Source organism: Chelmon rostratus, chromosome 3, assembly GCF_017976325.1.
Source record: "Chelmon rostratus isolate fCheRos1 chromosome 3, fCheRos1.pri, whole genome shotgun sequence".
NCBI lineage: Eukaryota > Metazoa > Chordata > Actinopteri > Chaetodontiformes > Chaetodontidae > Chelmon > Chelmon rostratus.
The window spans coordinates 10,461,922-10,479,427 of NC_055660.1; the positions used below are offsets into that span (position 1 = coordinate 10,461,922).

Here is a 17,506-nt window from a genome sequence, read left to right on the forward strand (position 1 = left end):
TAATCAAAGTTGAAAACAATCAGTAGTTCTCTAGCTTCACTTTTATAAGTACCAGTATTAGTGGTATACAAGCAGCTGCAGTATTCTTAGTATCTGTGGTTTTATATTTAACTGAATAGAAGTTTATTTACAGATTGTGATCCAGTTCCGTTGTTTCCAATGAGCCCAGCATATTCCAGTTCCGGGTTTTCCCTCCTCCTCCTCCCTAAGGTCATCCACAGTGGAGGACAGGAAGAAGTCCTCTCAGGTGTTAAGTGTTGGAAGTGTTTTGTCGTAATTCACCTGGCAGCAGCTCCATGAGCAGCGGAGTGTGTCGCAGAGTCCTGCAGAGGCTGCAGACAGCCGGTTCCGCTCCTACAGCCTCCCTAGGCAGCTGGAGCCGGATCCCGTCCTCATGCTGCAGACTCCGGGCTGGACCTGGGTATGAAGCCCGCAGAGGACTGTCGGTGCCGGGTAGGAGCACCATGAACGTGTTCAACAGGGAGATGAAGAAGAGGCAGAAGAACTGGGCAGCATCACTGCAGGACGGACACCTGTACGACTACCTGAGGGACGAGGTATGAGCCCATGTGCCCCAATTTCTGTACTTCAGTACACAGCTAGAGGTACTTGTACTTTATTCAAGTCTTCAGCTCTTCCCTTTACTCCACTACAGTTATCTGACAGTTTCAGTTACTTTACAAATGAAGTTTCCCACACACAAACCATACGGAGAAGTTTATACATCGTGTGCAGTTTAAACAAATACAAAGATTTGCTGCTTTTCACTTGAATGATTTGAATGTGTTTGTAATAATGTTAATTAATAATGATGAGGTTTGGACTTTTTACAAACTAAACGATCAATTGATTCATGGAGAAAATAATCAGCAGATTGATCCAGAATGAAAAGAATCATTAGTTGCATTCATACAGAGAAGAGTTGAAAATGAGCTCCACATCAACCAAATCCAACAGTAAAATCCTGCTTTTACATGAATGCAGTCACAATAATCTAATGATATCATATATAACAGTCAGAGGGGACATTTTAAATCCCAACTCATCTCTGATGCAATTCTTTTACAAATATTTACACCTTTTTCTATCAATTTAATATCGAACGCTAATACTGTTTTAATGTTGCAGAATTTGGGGGGGTTTGTATTGATATATTAATTTATTTTGCGCAAATGGGTCATTATCAGAGTTTGAAAGATGTCTTTCTTCGCTCCTTTGGAGCTCTTGAGGGATAGATGCTTCAGAAAAGTCACATTGGATGAATCATGAAAAAAAGATCTTCTTCAGGTCCGACCTGCAGCTTCTTTGATGACCAGAGGAAACATGTCCCTCCTTTAAAAGCGTAAGAATAAAGCGAGTGTTTTTTGTGTTGAATTACAGGTTGGCAGTCGAGTGGCGGATCGGGTCTACGACGTCGCCAGGTGAGTGTGTGACAGCTGGTATTTAACACACAGGTGCTACACAGGTGTTGTCCCTGTCTTCTCTTTCTTCTCAAACATTGCTCCCTCGTCCTCTCGTCTCTTCTCAGGACGTTTCCTCTGGCCCTGGACATTGGTGGTGGCAAAAGTCACATCGCAGAGCATTTAAACAAGGTACAGTGTGTCTCAGTGGCCCAAATAATCTCATCAGTTGAGTTAAATCCTGAGGTATTGACACTTAGCCACATCTTACTCTGTGTTTTGTGCCTGTTGGTGTGTCAGGATGTGGTGCAGCGTTTGTTCCTGACAGACATCTCAGAGAAAACTCTGGTGAGTGTTGAAACACATCAGAAAAACCACCTCATGGACGTTCATATATGGTCGATCTGCAGGTTCTCTGTGTGGTTTTGTCCAGAGCCGACTTTTCCTGTCTCACAGCATCTTTCTAACCAGTCTGATGCCATTAGTTTCTGTTTGTTAGAAGATGAATGAATCCTCTCACTCAGTTATTAGAGATACTAATGGATGCTGTACTTACTTCTGCTGATACATGATGCTGACAGACGTTCATTTTATGGCTCTGATCTTCAGAAACAGAGCAGACAGAGTGAGATCCCGACTAACTGTGTTCTGGCTGACGAGGAGTTTCTGCCGTTTAAAGAAAACACCTTCGACCTGGTGATGAGCAGCCTGAGGTGAGATTAACAGATAATTAGTAATCATTCTGAATGTTTTAAAGGATTTGAGGGAGAATGTGATCTTTAAGTACTTGACTGCTGTACCACTTCCTGCCAAAAGATGGCACCTTTTCATAAATTTTATTGATTAAGTTGTTCTGCTCTGTGATAAACATCCAAACAAAAGCAGCAGGCTTTACACGTTTTATTTCTTTTTCTCTCACACTTTCCCTCTTCTATCATTTCTGGTTTCGTCGGCGGTCATGCAGGCAGGCAGGAGTTTATAAACTCTCCTTCTCTGCGTTTGTTCATTCTGACATTTGAACCTTAATATTTTCACAAATTTCTTTTTTAAGGTACTTGTACTCAACTATTTCTAGTTCATGCTGAGTATTAAGCAGATTTTGACACTATGTCTTTTGTACTTTTGCGTGAGTAAATTTTTGAATCCAAGACTTTCGCTTGTAATAGAGTACTTCTACACTGAGATACTGCTATTTTTACTAAAGTCTAAGAGCATTTCTTCCACCACAGACTGCCGGATGTCATCTTCCTGTTCCTAACTTTGTCTGAACTGTTACAAACAACACTTCTGTAATGTTACTGCTCATCCCTAATAGTGGGACACGATACTTGTAGTCCTACTTAGGGGTTTTATTGCAGTAATCTATAAGCCAGCGTCACAGTCTGAGGAGGTGAAGAAGAGAAAAACAGAAGCATCTGTCCTGACTGAAACCACAGGAAAGTGTAGAAGAGAAGCTGTTCTCCTTTCTGCACCAAAGCAGAAATAGCTCACACATTTAAGGTTTGATGAAAATGTGTATTTAATCTCACCTTTTGTTCTCTTCTGTCAGTCTGCACTGGATCAATGACCTGCCTGGAGCTCTCAAACAGGTGAGCATGAAGTTTATGTTGTGTGTTGGATACAAATGATTTTCTCTCTGTGATCGTTAGCTGTGTGTTGATGGTCACAGTTTCCTCTGCTGTGAAATGATGAGTGGCTCTTACAAAGTCCACAAACTGTGTAACTTCAGGCCTTTTTGATATTTGATAAAACTGTAAATCACCCTTCCACCCCCTCCTCTCAGATCCACCAGGTGCTGAAGCCGGACGGGGTGTTCATCGGGGCGATGGTGGGCGGGGAGACCCTGTACGAGCTCCGCTGTTCCCTCCAGCTCGCCGAAACCGAGAGGGAGGGAGGCTTCTCCCCCCACGTCTCCCCCTACACCGCCGTCACCGACCTGGGCAACCTGCTGGGCCAGGCTGGCTTCAGCATGCTGACTGTGGTGAGGAACACCAACACAGACACTGTCAGAGCCAGTGAGACGCCATGACTGCTCATAGTGCTCGCTAACGTTGATGAAACACATTGGAAGATTCTGCTGAGGTTCCTTCTTCTGGTTGATTTTGTTTTCTACCTGCAACAAACGAAAAATTTAACAAACACATTCATTGACTAATTCCTAATTAAACAAGTAATCAGAGGAGGAGGATGAACAGTATACAGTGACATCCTGTGTTTAATACTGACACATCATTCTGTGTAACAAAGGAAAGGCACAGATCTCATCTGAGTCATAGATGAACTTTTTCTATGAAATAAATAAAGATTAAAAGGAAATAAACAGTTTAGAACGGTGGACATTTTTCATGCCAAAGAAGTAACAGACAAAAAGCAATAAAAACACAAATTAAGAAACAATAAAAAATCTGGAACATGACAATTAAAAATCACTCGCTGTCTCTCTGTTTCAGGACATTGATGACGTTCAGGTTCACTATCCAGGAATCATTGAACTCATGACGGATTTACAAGGTATAAGCTGTCAATGTGTGACTGAGTTTATGCAGAGTCCCATTAATTAAAGCTGTTAATATGCTGAACCTTTAGTGTCACACTTTTTGTATTTGTGTTGATCTTTCAGTTCTGGTCATTTTCCCAGTTAGTGGTGATGTTTTTATTGCACCACACTGACATGTGAAAATCTGGTCATTTACCATAAATCTAAACGTTTATTCTCCATGAACCTTTATTTCCGCGTTCTGCAGGTATGGGTGAGAGTAACTGTGCCTGGAACAGGAGATCACTGTTGCACAGAGATACCATATTAGCGGCGGCAGCTATTTATAAAGGTAAGTGTTTAAAGAGGAGGGTGATCGGCTGCCGTTAAACAGCGGAGACACACCAGATCTGTGGCTCCAGCAGCCGTTTCCAGACCGCCATAGAAATATTGACTGTATATGAATATAGAAGAGTTTCTGAGATGAGAACAGTCTCGACTTTTACAGACATTTCTGAATTTGTTCGCAGCTGAACCACAGCAGAGGACTTTCAGGGGGTTTCAACCAAACAGTAAAAGTAGTTTGACTCAAAATGGCAGAAAATGTGACTTCCGTACTTCTAACTAAGCCAGGAAATGAGATCATATACTTCTTACAGCTTCACTATACCAGTGGTGGAATGTAACTAAGTACATTTACTTAAGTACTGTACTTCAGTACAAATTCCAGGTACTTGTACTTAACTTGAGCATTTCCATTCCATGCTACTTATACTCCACTATATTTGTCTGGCATCTTTAGTTACTCGTAACTTTACTGGTAACTTACAAGTAACAGATTACAGTTTTTCATCCTCTTCATGTCCAGTGAAAACCATGTATCTCCAGATGTGTTGATGTTGAATGTTTGTGATAAACTAAAAGAGGAAGTGTTTTTTATAGGTTGAGATAATTCTCCTCCTTCTTCAGCTGAATAAACTCTTTAAAAAGCTTCTTGGATCAGCTGGAAAATGTATTGTCATAAAGCTGGAAACAGGCTGTTTTTCTAAACTCGTGAAACTTTTTAGAGATAAGTGGTTCTCACAGGACAGCCCTGCTACAAACATATGATGGTCTTTTAGAATATGATGCTTTGCTGTAGATTAAACTAGCCAACAGTGTATAAAGTAGTTCAAATGAGCTCAACCTTAAACATCTAGAGCAGGAAACTGCAACGTACACATTACCGCAGCAGTAATATTAATCCACAAACATTAGATACAATAGAGAAACGCTGACAGGGAACATTTTACTGCATTATGAGGACTTTATACTTCAAGTACATAAATGATACTTTTTTTTTTTTTACATACTTTTACGTCTGTAAGGTTTTGAAGGACTTTCACTTGTTTACTTGTACTTTCACAGTGTGATAATAGAACTTTTACCTCAGTGCAGGATCTGAATACTTCTTCCACCATTGCACTATACTGCATGCCTGTTGTTGTTGTTTCAGGGCTCATTTTATAACCTGTTAGGAACTTCATGATCTGATAACACACAGTTACTCTTCCCTCCTTAACCAGAATCAGTTTGAATCTTCATCTACTGAAATCCACAATAATGTCAATTCAAATCAAATATATATGGAAAGGACACTTTCCATATAGAGCAGGTACAGACCAAACTCTTTAACTTGCCGACAGTTGCAAAGAAAAACTTCATAAAAATGAACGTCACAAATATGTGCTTAGTATATTTTCAGATACTATGTCATGGACTTTTTGAACTGAGGCTGGTAGAGGAAAGGTCAGTGGGGCACCAGGTTAGCACTGATCACCAGGATGAGTCTGATGATATAAGTTTTTCTTATTGTCAGTAAATCCCATGAAGCCAAACCAGCAGAGAATATATCTACTAACAAGTCCTGTGTGTGTATCACAGCCTGGTAGATCTTCTTCCTCCTCCATTACAAACACACCAATGAGCCACACTGTTGCACTGGCTGACATGTTCCTTCTGTACCATGAACACACACAGTGTAGTTTATTTTGACTCAGTCCCACATACACCATCCTGTTGCCACAAATACTCACTACAGCACCTAATGTGGATTAATCCATAGCTAAAAATAGTCCCCAACAAATGCACTATTTCCTCCTGTTAGTTTGATTAAAAACTACAGTGAGCAGCTGTTTGAGGAACTTACTGAAACGATGTGTTCGTGAGGAGTGGTTTGGGCCTTGGAGTTTGTTGACAGAAAGACAAATGTAAAATAAAGCCAGACTTATCCTCGAAACAGTAACCTGACAAACATGCAGTTTGTGCTCGTAGTGGGTTTTACTCTCCATCTTATTTTCCATTAATCTTCTATCCCTGTCGTTATGGTTACTTTTTTAAATGAAGCACTCACACACACATGATCTGCATTGTTGTATCTTGTATGAAAAGGTACTACACAAATAATAAGAATTGTTATTATTATTATAATTATTAAATAATAAGTCATTTAGGTGTAACAACCACTTCAGTGAGAACAGACTGTATTTCTGACACTTCTGTCTTCTCTGTACTCATTTTTTTCCACTGTTGATGTTTCCTTTGTTGAATCCGATCTTGTGCCTTTTGTTCATCATTATCTACTCTGACACATCAGACCAGCCTAAAATAGATGGTTTTCTTTTTGGACTCTGCTGTTTAACTTCCTCTTTCTGAAAAACAAGCTGCACTGCTTCAGACGCAGGGATCAGAATGTGGTGAAAGTGGATTCTGGTTGTTGGATGAGCTGGTAAAAAACCTTGAGGGCTTCATCACCTTGTTTTCTTTCTTTGCAGAGTCACATGATGCCAGTTTTAATGATTCATCTTAGATTGTACTTATTAGGCTACTGTAGCTCAAAGACTGGAAGCAGAGGGAAACCACTAGCCTGGCTCTGTCTGCAGCGATGAAACTTATCATCTGACATACTGCCATACTGTGTCTGTGTTTGTTTGAAAACAGAGATGTATGGTAACGAGGACGGGTCCATCCCTGCCACCTTCGAGATCCTCTACATGATTGGTTGGAAGCCTCATGAGTCACAGGTAAGACAGGTGACTTGTAGAAATAATGTTCAGATGCTGCTGCTTTAACAAAGTGCTCCTCAAGGTCCTTCCTTTTTCTATATTTGTCTCAATTTTTGGTGGTGTTTCTGAGCTGCGATTCCCAGCATTTACCTGTGTATCAAACAGCCTGTGCGGGATTATTATGTTTGATTTTCTGTTGACACAGTTCGAGTTTGACTACCTCTTGCTTCTCATGATAAAAACCTTTTTCTTTTCATTTTATTCCAAACAACCAGAAACATTAAATGCATCAGTTCCAGTGGAACGGCAGAGCAAAATGAGACACCAGCGCTGCTGGGTTTATCCATCAGATTCAGGAGCAGAGGAGACATTTTTATGTAGATAACCGGTTTAATTATTTCACTGATCTTTTGTTTTTTGTTTTTTTTTTGCTTTGCCTTTTCAGGCCAAACCAGCAAAGCGAGGCTCCGCCACAGCGTCGTTTGGAGATTTGTCAAAGATCAGCCAGCCAATCAACACAAACAAGACATAGAAGCATCTGAGCCACTTAACAGCTGAAATACTGCAGATTGTAAATAAAACATTTATTTAAACAACTACGTTCTGTTGTCGGGTCAAAAGTAGGCGATCTGTTGTAATATCTTTCTCTGTAATAAAGTTGAGTCATGAAACAGCCTCGTGAAAACATTCTGCTTCCTCTGAGGGGAAATGCTGTTTTAGAAGCTAACAGCCAACGGGAGGAGCTGACTTGAAAATAGAAACTGACTCTTTTAGCCACCGAGGCGTCGGAAATAAGTCAGAGAGGACAGTTTGACATTGATGCCAGTGGACTCAAAAACAGGCACAACAACGCAGACTCATCCCAAACTACTGTCTAAACACACATCTGTTTCACAGCTGCAGTACACAAAGAAATAGTTCCAGTGGATGTAGGCAATATGAATTTTATCAGCTTCATCTTGGATTTATAATATTCTCCTAGATATATCCTATAAATACTCAATTCCATATTATAGTGTAGCCTGTGTACTCTATAGAGTCACCTTCATGATCAAAAGTGACAAGCAGCACCATGTATTTGCAGCTGAATGGGAGGACATACATCATAGAGGCACACTGCTGCCGGTTGTATTCCTATAATATTCCTGTAATATCTCTATGATCATTCAGTAGCAACTGTGCTGCTGAAAATACACCCCCAGATCAAACCACCCCTTTTAGGGAAGACTAGACTGCAGATACAGTTTTTGCTTTCGTTAAAAATGAACAAATCACCAGCTGGTAATATCTAATGGTCAGACTTACAGTAGATTTGCAAACAAAGTCACAGTTTCAGGCACAATGAGTGGAAAATAAATGGTGCAACTAGTCCTACCTGTGCAGCAGCATGCACAGGTAGGACATGTAAATGAGCACATGTATCAGCAGCAGATGTCTCTTCAGTGTGGGTTGCAGAGAAAAGGAGGAGTGTGTTGACGGCATGTCTGATGACCCAGCTGGGATTTTAATAAATAAGGCCCTTATATACTTTATAAAGAAGATTTGTAAAATGTAAGTTGTGTGTACACTGTGTTTAAGGAACGATATGATTCTGTATATTCAAGATCTAAATCAAACATTTGCTCAGATCCTGGGCACAGTGTGAAATCACACAGTAATGGCAGTTTCATTTCCAACCACAGTGTTATTAGTCATAAGTTCCTCTTAGATAAAGACTGGCTTTTAGTCCTGTGTCTCAGTGAAATTCACAGGCTGCAGAGATGTCGCTTTACCTCTACTTTGTCCTTGTTGCATGTTTCTGTCACAGCTTTACTGGTAAGAACATCTAACTTGTTGGCTTTTTAGCAACATCACATTTCTAAAGTTTGGGCTTTGGCTTAAATACATTTTAAGCAACTTAAAAAGCAGTCTTAAAACCAATTTGAAATGAATTAGATGGAACACTGTAGAACTAATGGGAGACTTTAAATGTCAGAATACTGAAAGACATTTCAAGTCTGATCCAGTAAAAGATCAGAATACTTCCTCCAACTCCGGTTGGTGACCTCTGATTTCTTTTTCATGTTATATTTTGACGTCATTCTAATCAATGATAGATTTGGTTGTCACCTCTTGAAAGGATTTCAGTATGTTAGGGGCATGTGTTACTGATCATATGTTTTGGCTGGATTATGCTACAAAATTTGTGTTGTGACAAAAATCTGTATTAAGGGTGTTAACTTATTAACATTATTCTGTACGATGCTGTCTGTGGCTTTTGCTGTCAAAACGTTGCTTTTCTAACTGATGCTCTGCTGAAAATGGCTGAACTTGAAAAAGTCACATACATCAATATAGTACAAATGTTATAATAGGTCACCTTTCTTAGCAACTGACCCAACTCAGAGAAAAGGGTTGCACATCAACTTGTCTGTAACGAATAAGACACGACATGTAGATGGAAATATTTGATTGCATGTATGTATTTGTCATTATCTGTTACCTCTTTACACTACTTCTTATACTGCTGTAACATCAATAAAGTCTGATCTACGAAGTTGTGATCCTCTGAAAATAAACTGGCTGTTGGAACCCTACAGCTGATTTCACAGCTATCAAACCAGCAGGCAGGAAAAAAGAAAAATTGGGAACCACACTTATTTGCTTTCTTCTTCAGAGTCAGATGAGATGATCAATATCAATCTCATGTCTATTCATTAATAATTACGAATTTGGACAAGGGAAAAGAAATTCAACTTCCAACAGCTGAAACTAGGAAAAGGGGGCACAGGGAAGAAGCGGGCCTGGCTCATTTGGTAGTTTAATTTAAAACCAAACATATTTTATAAGCTTTTCACATGTTTTCTATACAAAAATCCTTATCTGTAAATTAACTAGAAACTAAAGCTGTCAGATATATGTAGCCTAGTGGAGTGACAAGTACAATATTTCCCGTCAGGTATGTACTTAAATACAGTAGTTGAGCCAATGCACATGATCCCACGACTGCACAAGCTAATGGAACGTCTGGAAAGGAGATTGCCTGTAGTTTGCAAAGGGGCCAGTCTGCTGAAGTGTTAGCAGTCTGACTATCATGTAACACAGTCTATGCTATGGTGCAAAATAAGCCAATGAACTACGAAGGACATATAGATGATCAACACACAGGTTTACTGATAATATTTGACTTACTGCTGCCTTTTTACTTTACAGACACTCCTAAAAAGACTTTCCTGCAGAACACAATGGCTATACTGCCCTGTCCTCACAGAGAGGGAGATGTAATATGGAGCCGCTACATAAACGGTGAAAAGGTGATTCTTGTCTCTATCGAAAGTGGCATCGAGAAAATACCTGACAAACACTATGGCTCCCTGGCAGATAATTCACTGTTAATACATAATGTTAAACCCTCTGATTCTGCAATGTATTTGTGTAATGGAGCACAAATATATCTGGAAGTGACAACAGATCCCAACATGGTGGATCACAATGCTGGAAATGTACCAGTCACAGAAAGAAAGGATGAATCGGCTTTTGGCCTGGGACCAGCTGCAGCAGGGGACGCGGACACAGAGAGCCAACAGTCCTCAGACTCTTGGAAAGTTCCTGTTGGTGTCGTCATGGGTGCCGCATTGGCGCTTTTGGCTGTTTTATCCCTGAGATTCTGCTCAAAAAAGAGAAGAGAGACAAACACCAGCTTGGACAAAACTGTAGCTGAGTCAATTTATGAGGAGATAGAAGCTGGTGTGGAGCAGCCGAGGAGGGAATCAGATGTTGAAAGTCCATACTACTGCACAAGCATCACACCATGCAGCTCCACACCACCAAACAACAATCTGTACAGCGCTGTTAACAAGCTGAAAACTAAAGGACCCAGCAGTGAGGAGTGTGTGTACTACCTGGCCCAAAATCCACCACAGACAGTCAGTTGTCAGCGTCAGTGCTGACTGTCTGATATGTGTCACACTTACATATAAAAACTGTGTGAGGCGCTGTTGAAGTTTTCTGGTGCAGATTTGTAAGATTTAAACACAAAAACTGCGGCTGTAAATGCTTCTTTTTGTCCTGGAGTCTGTTGTTTTTCATATTAACTACACTAAACATAGATATCTTTGTTCCATGTTTTGTAATATATAAAACTCAATTAGAAATCTGAATCAGCTGATCGATTAACATGTCGGTCTATGCTAAGTGTCTAATAAACATCATCCCGTTGTATAAAATCTGCTTTAAATTGTCATTTTTCATTATTACTTTTCACAATTTGTGTCATAATGTTAATTTAAATGCCTCTGTATGACTGATTGGTTCATTCAAAGATACCTGTTTTGCCTGCTTTCAGGACTGTAAATCTGGCAGAATTTCATTCAATAAAGACTTTTTTAAAGAGAAAAAAACGATCATCTGACATCGTTGCCATGACAGCGCCTCGTGTTTACGTGTAGCAGAGGACTGAAGCTGCGGCTCGGTTAGCTAACAGATTTTAACTCCTGTTTATTGTCACCACCGACTATATATCACGATGGTGAGTAAACTCTTGTTTAATCAGTAGTTAGTTATATCACAATAGTGTTCTGGATTACGGTTAGCATGTGATAGCTTAGCATGAAACAGATACCATCTTTGTACTGTTAGCTCGGTCAGCTAACGGAAAGCGACTTCGTGTTAATGTTGATGGGGTGTTTTTTGCAGCCACCGAAGACTAAAAACAAAAAAGCTGGGAAGGGGAAGTCTTCTGCGGTGGTGGACGGTCTTTCAACGGAGGAGATGTCCAAGGATCAGGTTAGGACTGCTGGGCGATGCTAGCACAGCTAACGTTAGCCTCAGAGCTCTCAAACTGTAGTCAGGTTAGGTTAGCTTCTCATCTAACTAGTGTCCAGTCCAATGAGTATTTGGACAGTTGGTATTGTTCGGTACTGTTGTGTTTGAAACATTGTGAAGTTTAAGTTCTGTGTTTTAGCTTGAACCTGTTTATACGTAGGAAATGCAGCCCTTTTAATACACTGATCCCAGACGAAATAGAAAATAGCTTGCAAGTATATTTATATACTCAAGTACTTTACTAAAGTATAGCTTTGGCATGCTCCACTACATGTATCTGACTGTGTGTATAGAAACTCCATATGATCAACTTATTGAATATAATATATTGTCAGAAGATACGAAACAGTAATGTATAAAGCAGTTAAAATTTGCTCCATCTCGTCCAGTGACATTAAAATGCTGCACCAGAAAACATCATGTTTTATAATGTTATGACACTCTGGATTATGCCTGTAAGAATAAGGAGCACTTTTACTTTGATATAAAAGATTGTTTTAGAAGTTTTGATGATACTTTTTACCCTTGTGCAGTTTAAATGCAAGCAGATGAAGACAGGCTGTCCAACTCCTCTCCAAAGTTTCCTGCCATGAAACATCCACACTGACACTCCTCTCTGCAAATACAATACAAAATATTTTAGACAAACGTCACTGTTAACGTGGTGATGGACATATTTTCTTAAAGAAGAATTATTCTGCCATCAAACATATTTAAAATGCTAATTCAATTGTTTGGTATTGTTCTATGTACTGTGCAGCCATATTATGATGAATACTTACTGTGCAGCTCACTTGCCAACAAACTGACACAAATCTCTGAATTTCCAGCTGGAGGAGCATATAGTTCGCCTCCGAGAGGAGCTGGACAGAGAGCGGGAGGAGAGGAGCTACTTCCAGCTGGAGAGGGACAAGATCCGGTCCTTCTGGGAAATCTCCAAGAGGAGCCTGAAGGAGACGAAGGCCGAGCTGAGGAACAGGCACAGAGAGAAAGAGGAGGCAGAGGAGCGCCACCGGGTGGAGATCACTGTGAGCTGCACGCATGCACACACGCACACAGGCCACAGGTTTATTATTATATTTAGGCAAGCAGCATGTTATTCAGAGACACTTTCTTATACTTTACTAGATTATTTCATATATTAGTTTTTATACTGGAAAGATACAGAAAGAATTAGAGAAACAAATTAACCAGAAGACAACTGAAGGACTTTTAAAATCCTAAACAATAAGTAAATACACTAATGAATACACATGTTTACTTTGTCTTAAAGTTCCTGTTTACTGCTTCTCAGTACAGCCTGACATGACCATGATATGTACCATTATCTGCTCAAATCTACAGACTGTGCTCTCTCTTACATCTGTCCACTCTGTTGTCATTCTTTCAGTTATTCTTTACTTTTGTGGAAGTTCATGCACTGCTGAGTTCTGATTTGAAATCAAATTAGAGTAAAATAAATCTGAGAGGTTAAGAGAGGGACCATGAAAAAAACATATGCGATTTTCAGACTTTCTTCGGTCCATTGACATTTTCTAGTCGTTCTTTTTGTGAAAATACGACATTATCATACCATCAGTATACTTAATGTCACCAGGTCCTGTTTACACCAGATCACATTTGATTGATGCATGAGTTTCACATCCGAACACCACAATTACTGTTGGCATCCAGGTGTACAAGCAGAAGCTGAAGCACGTCCTGTCTGAACACCACAACACAACATCCGAGCTGAAGACGGACAGTGTCACCTCAGCTTCGCTGATCCAGAACCAGCACACAGAGTCAGAGCTCGGGCTTCAGAGAGAAAAGCACGGCTTGCAGGCCGATCTCAGAGAGAAGAATCTCCACAACGAACACTGCATCAAGATGCTCAAACAGGTGAGTGTGGTGTCATTTTTACACTTTAGACATGCAGTGGTTTCCTGTTTCTGCCACAGATCTGTCATTCTTTTAATTCTCAACAGAAACACCAGGTTGAGTTCATGGAACTTGCAAATGACTATGAAAGGAGAGTCAGAGGTGAATACACCTGAATGCCATTTCTGAATTAAGCTCAAAAACTACTGCCATAAACTCTGCTAAACATTTTCCCTCTGTTGATAGAAATTGAGGCAAAGTATCACAAGAAAATGCAGTTGATCCTCGAAGCGGAGGGCAAAAAGCAGAAAGCTGAGATCAACGAGTTTGAGGACAGAATGAAGAGTCGTGTTGTGACTCTGGTGGAGAAACACGACAAAGCCCTCAGATCGGCTGAGCAGGAATACTCTCAAATTCAAGGTCATCTGCTGTTCCAACGGAATGTGCTGAAGGTAAGAGATGTCACTGACTCACTCGAGGCTGTTCACAGTGAAAAGAAAACACACAAACTAACAGCTCAAAAGTATAAGTGAAAACTGGTTTTGCAGATGTGCAATGCCACAAATGTGAGATGGTCCATCAACAGTGTTTGTACTCTTCAGAAGTTATTATTCTATTCAGGCAACGTTATGATCCAAAGGAGGCCATTATTTTCTGGAATGATATAATTCATTCTCAAAAATGTGTATTTCTCTCATATTTAAAAATGATTTGTTCATAAAGTATTTTTTCATGAACAAGGTTTTCTGAGCCAAAATAACATTTGCTCATTATAAACTTACATAACAAGAAAACAAAAGATATTTCAGCATGTTTTCATCTTCTGTCCCGAGCAGATTATTGGAGAATTTCAAGACATTTCTTAAAACAAGATGACTTTTTACCACAGGGTCTACTTTAGCCAGACACACATTTTCTGCCTTCAAATAATCATTGCATCATTCGCAAATCGTAACTGTGAAATCATTTTTGTTACTTTGTCACATTTATTTGAGAACTCTGGAGTTGTTCTCACCACAACTAGTAAACTAACTAACTAACTAAGCTAACTTTGACATGTGAAATTCCACATGACGTGAAGATGTTGATCAAACCTGCATGAATTTCAGGGGTTTTTGTTTCATGGCGTGTTTAATATGTGGTAGGAACAACTCACAGAAGTGAGGAAGCAGCAGGTGCGAGTGGAAAACCGGCTTTCAGCAGCTCAGCAGGAGAACAAACATTTGAGGGAGTCTCTGCAGGAGGCCCAACAGAAGCTGCCCGAGCTCCAAAAACAGCTGGAACTCCACAACCAGGCCAAAGCCAAGATGGCGGTGCGGTCACTGCGCAGAAAGCATTACAACACAGTGTACATCATTATCTGATTTTAATTCAGTGTTTGCTGCTACCTAAAAACAACATTCTTTAATAACTTTCTACCATTAGGGTTCACCATAGCCACTTGTTTGGAGCAGAACAACGCTATTGCTGTTAGGAATATGACATATTAAGCAAGACATATTAATGTCATGCTAAAGCTGATTTTTGTTACTTTAAAGAGAAAAAGGCAAAGCTCCATTTTTTTCATCTTTTCTTTATAAATAGTCATTCCCGTTTACAGGTCTAATAATACCTGGGTATACTTTCACCTGACTCAACTTTACAGTTAAATGGGTGCTATTCAACAGAAATGAAAGCACAATAAAATGAGTTATTCAAGTTATAACTGATGGAGGTGATGTACAAAACTATGAAAATAATATTCAAAAATAATTAATCATTTCCCTTCAAACTGCCGATAATGTGTCTGACAGATGGCTAGAGCTCGAGTGAAGGTCACTGAAAAGGAACTGAGAGATCTGACAGTGGAGCACGAGCTGCTGCTGCAGGCATTTGAAAAGGTAAACTATCATCTGATAAGTTTTACCTTTATTCGGCCTGGCAGTTGTTCATGTGTACAGTATACTCTGCTGTCCGGCAGGTTCAGCAGGAGCGTGATGAGCTGTTGAAGAAGCAGACGGAGGCTATTCTCGATGTCCAGCAGAAAAGCGGACTGAAGGAACTGTTGCTGGAGAGGAAGTTGGCAGCGCTGACAGAAACTCTGGAGAAGAAGGAGGCTCAGCTCTGCGCTGCGCTCTCAGCCTCCAACATCGACCAAACTGCAGGCAGCTGTGCCGAAAACAAACTTGAGGTACAATTTTCTGTCCTTGTCTTGTTCCCACTTCTTTGTCTCAGCTTGTGCAGCTGAGACAACTACAGACGATCTGCCCTGATGTTTTCAAAACAACCTGCCTTTTAATAGCCAAGGGGGCACCACAGGGTTCTGTGCTTGGTCCATCATTATTATAGTTTACATTAATATGATCACTCCAACTCAGGCCTATAATACCCATTTTTATGCAGATGATGCACTCCTCTATGCACATGGCTATTCTCTAACTCAAGTCATGTGTAGTTTACAGTTAATGTTCTTCAGAAAACTCCACAGAACCTGAAACTTGTATTCAGTGCTGATGAGGCAACATTTATTTTATTCTCAAGAACCTATAAATCTGTGTTACATCAACCAGCAATGATGCTGAATTTGTAAAAATGGGTCGGTCCTCACAAGTTTATAAATCTCTTCTGGAACCGACTGCCTCTTCATAAGAAGATTGCCTTCCACTACTTTACACCTTATAAGTGGATTGAATTATCATGGATTTCAAAACTTTGATTTCATAGAATGGGGTGAGACATTCAGCTTTCAATTGTTGACTTTTAGAGACGTGTGTGATTGTTTCTGATGCTGTTTGTATGTGATGACATGCTTCACGTCCACACTCATCTTTCTTTTGTCTTTATATCTAAAAAATTTGCACTATTTGAATGTGAACCTCAAGAACAAATATCTGAAAGTGTTTTCCCTGCTCATAGGAAATATTGGAGTCTAAACAGGACACCATCAAAGCCTTGCAGTGCAATTTGGCTCAAGACTGTAAGGTCAGTTGTCAGTTAACTCAAAGGGTTTTCATGCATTAATGCAGCTGTTCAGATGGAAGTGTCCATCAGCTCATGTTGAACGTGTGATCTGCAGGAGTATGATGACCTGCTGCAGACCTGTCAGGAGAAGCTGGAGGCTTTGGGCGTCCCTCTGTACGACTTTCCCTTCAGTCCCTCGAAGCAGATCTTGGGTGGACAGACTCGTGTACAGAACTCTGCTGGACTTGCCACGAAACACTGAACTCCTCAGGTGTCAGGTTTACACTCACCTGCTCTGCCTGGACACTTTCCAACCAAAACTACTTCACTTCTCTACTCCTCTTTCATTTTATCATTTCCTACCATTTCGAGTGAGATAAGTAGATTTTTCAAAGTGTTTTTACACAAATATAAGTGCACTTTCTGAGGGGACTAGTCCTTCTTCCTGATGCTGCTGCTGATGAGTGTTTACCAGGTAAACCAAATCACAAAGGTTACACTTGTTTTGTTTAACAATAATAAAAATAATTTTGTCACAATATCTTTGTCTCGAGACATTTATGTGACATTTGTTACTTCATAAATCTCAACTTTCCTCAGTGAACGTTTTAATTTTCATTGGTCTTCATTTTAATTGGTAAGCTGTTTTTTTTTAGTTGACTGTATTTAATGTCACTGCTCAATTCAGGCTCTTTGAGCTAGATTTGTTCTGATTTGTTTCAAATAATGAAAACAGTTTGGTTCACAGGAGCAAAGTATGTTTTTGCTTTGTTTCATGTAGTTTTTTAACCACTTTACATGGCTCTGGGGATGGCAGTGGGGGTCGGGTGGACGGTTAAACACTTTCCAGTATGAAACATTTCAGCATCTATTGGATGGATTGCTATGAAATTTGGTTTTGATGAATTATGACTTTGGTGATCCTCTTCTCATCTAGTGCCATCATTAGGTCTTAATTTTAATTTTTCCAAAATTTTGGTTTA

General features: G+C 40.0%; 3 protein-coding genes across 3 annotated transcripts; all 3 read left to right on the top strand.

The window, feature by feature from the left end:
• Nucleotides 1-220: 220 nt before the first annotated feature.
• Nucleotides 221-8,376, top strand: ndufaf5 (NADH:ubiquinone oxidoreductase complex assembly factor 5). The gene is made up of 11 exons (XM_041933655.1): nt 221-557; nt 1,381-1,421; nt 1,529-1,592; nt 1,701-1,748; nt 2,010-2,113; nt 2,950-2,989; nt 3,184-3,381; nt 3,851-3,911; nt 4,145-4,228; nt 6,856-6,938; nt 7,366-8,376. The coding sequence occupies exons 1-11, from the start codon at nt 297-299 to the stop codon at nt 7,450-7,452; spliced, it is 1,071 nt and encodes a 356-aa protein (XP_041789589.1). The 5' UTR covers nt 221-296; the 3' UTR covers nt 7,453-8,376.
• Nucleotides 8,377-8,664: 288 nt separating this feature from the next.
• Nucleotides 8,665-11,233, top strand: LOC121604573. The gene is made up of 2 exons (XM_041934132.1): nt 8,665-8,735; nt 10,113-11,233. The coding sequence occupies exons 1-2, from the start codon at nt 8,681-8,683 to the stop codon at nt 10,847-10,849; spliced, it is 792 nt and encodes a 263-aa protein (XP_041790066.1). The 5' UTR covers nt 8,665-8,680; the 3' UTR covers nt 10,850-11,233.
• A 116-nt stretch (nt 11,234-11,349) lies between these two features.
• LOC121604282 (dynein regulatory complex subunit 4-like) lies at nt 11,350-17,009 on the top strand. The gene is made up of 11 exons (XM_041933761.1): nt 11,350-11,427; nt 11,595-11,684; nt 12,554-12,751; nt 13,398-13,604; nt 13,691-13,745; nt 13,830-14,035; nt 14,729-14,896; nt 15,377-15,463; nt 15,544-15,753; nt 16,479-16,544; nt 16,639-17,009. The coding sequence occupies exons 1-11, from the start codon at nt 11,425-11,427 to the stop codon at nt 16,783-16,785; spliced, it is 1,437 nt and encodes a 478-aa protein (XP_041789695.1). The 5' UTR covers nt 11,350-11,424; the 3' UTR covers nt 16,786-17,009.
• Nucleotides 17,010-17,506: the final 497 nt, after the last annotated feature.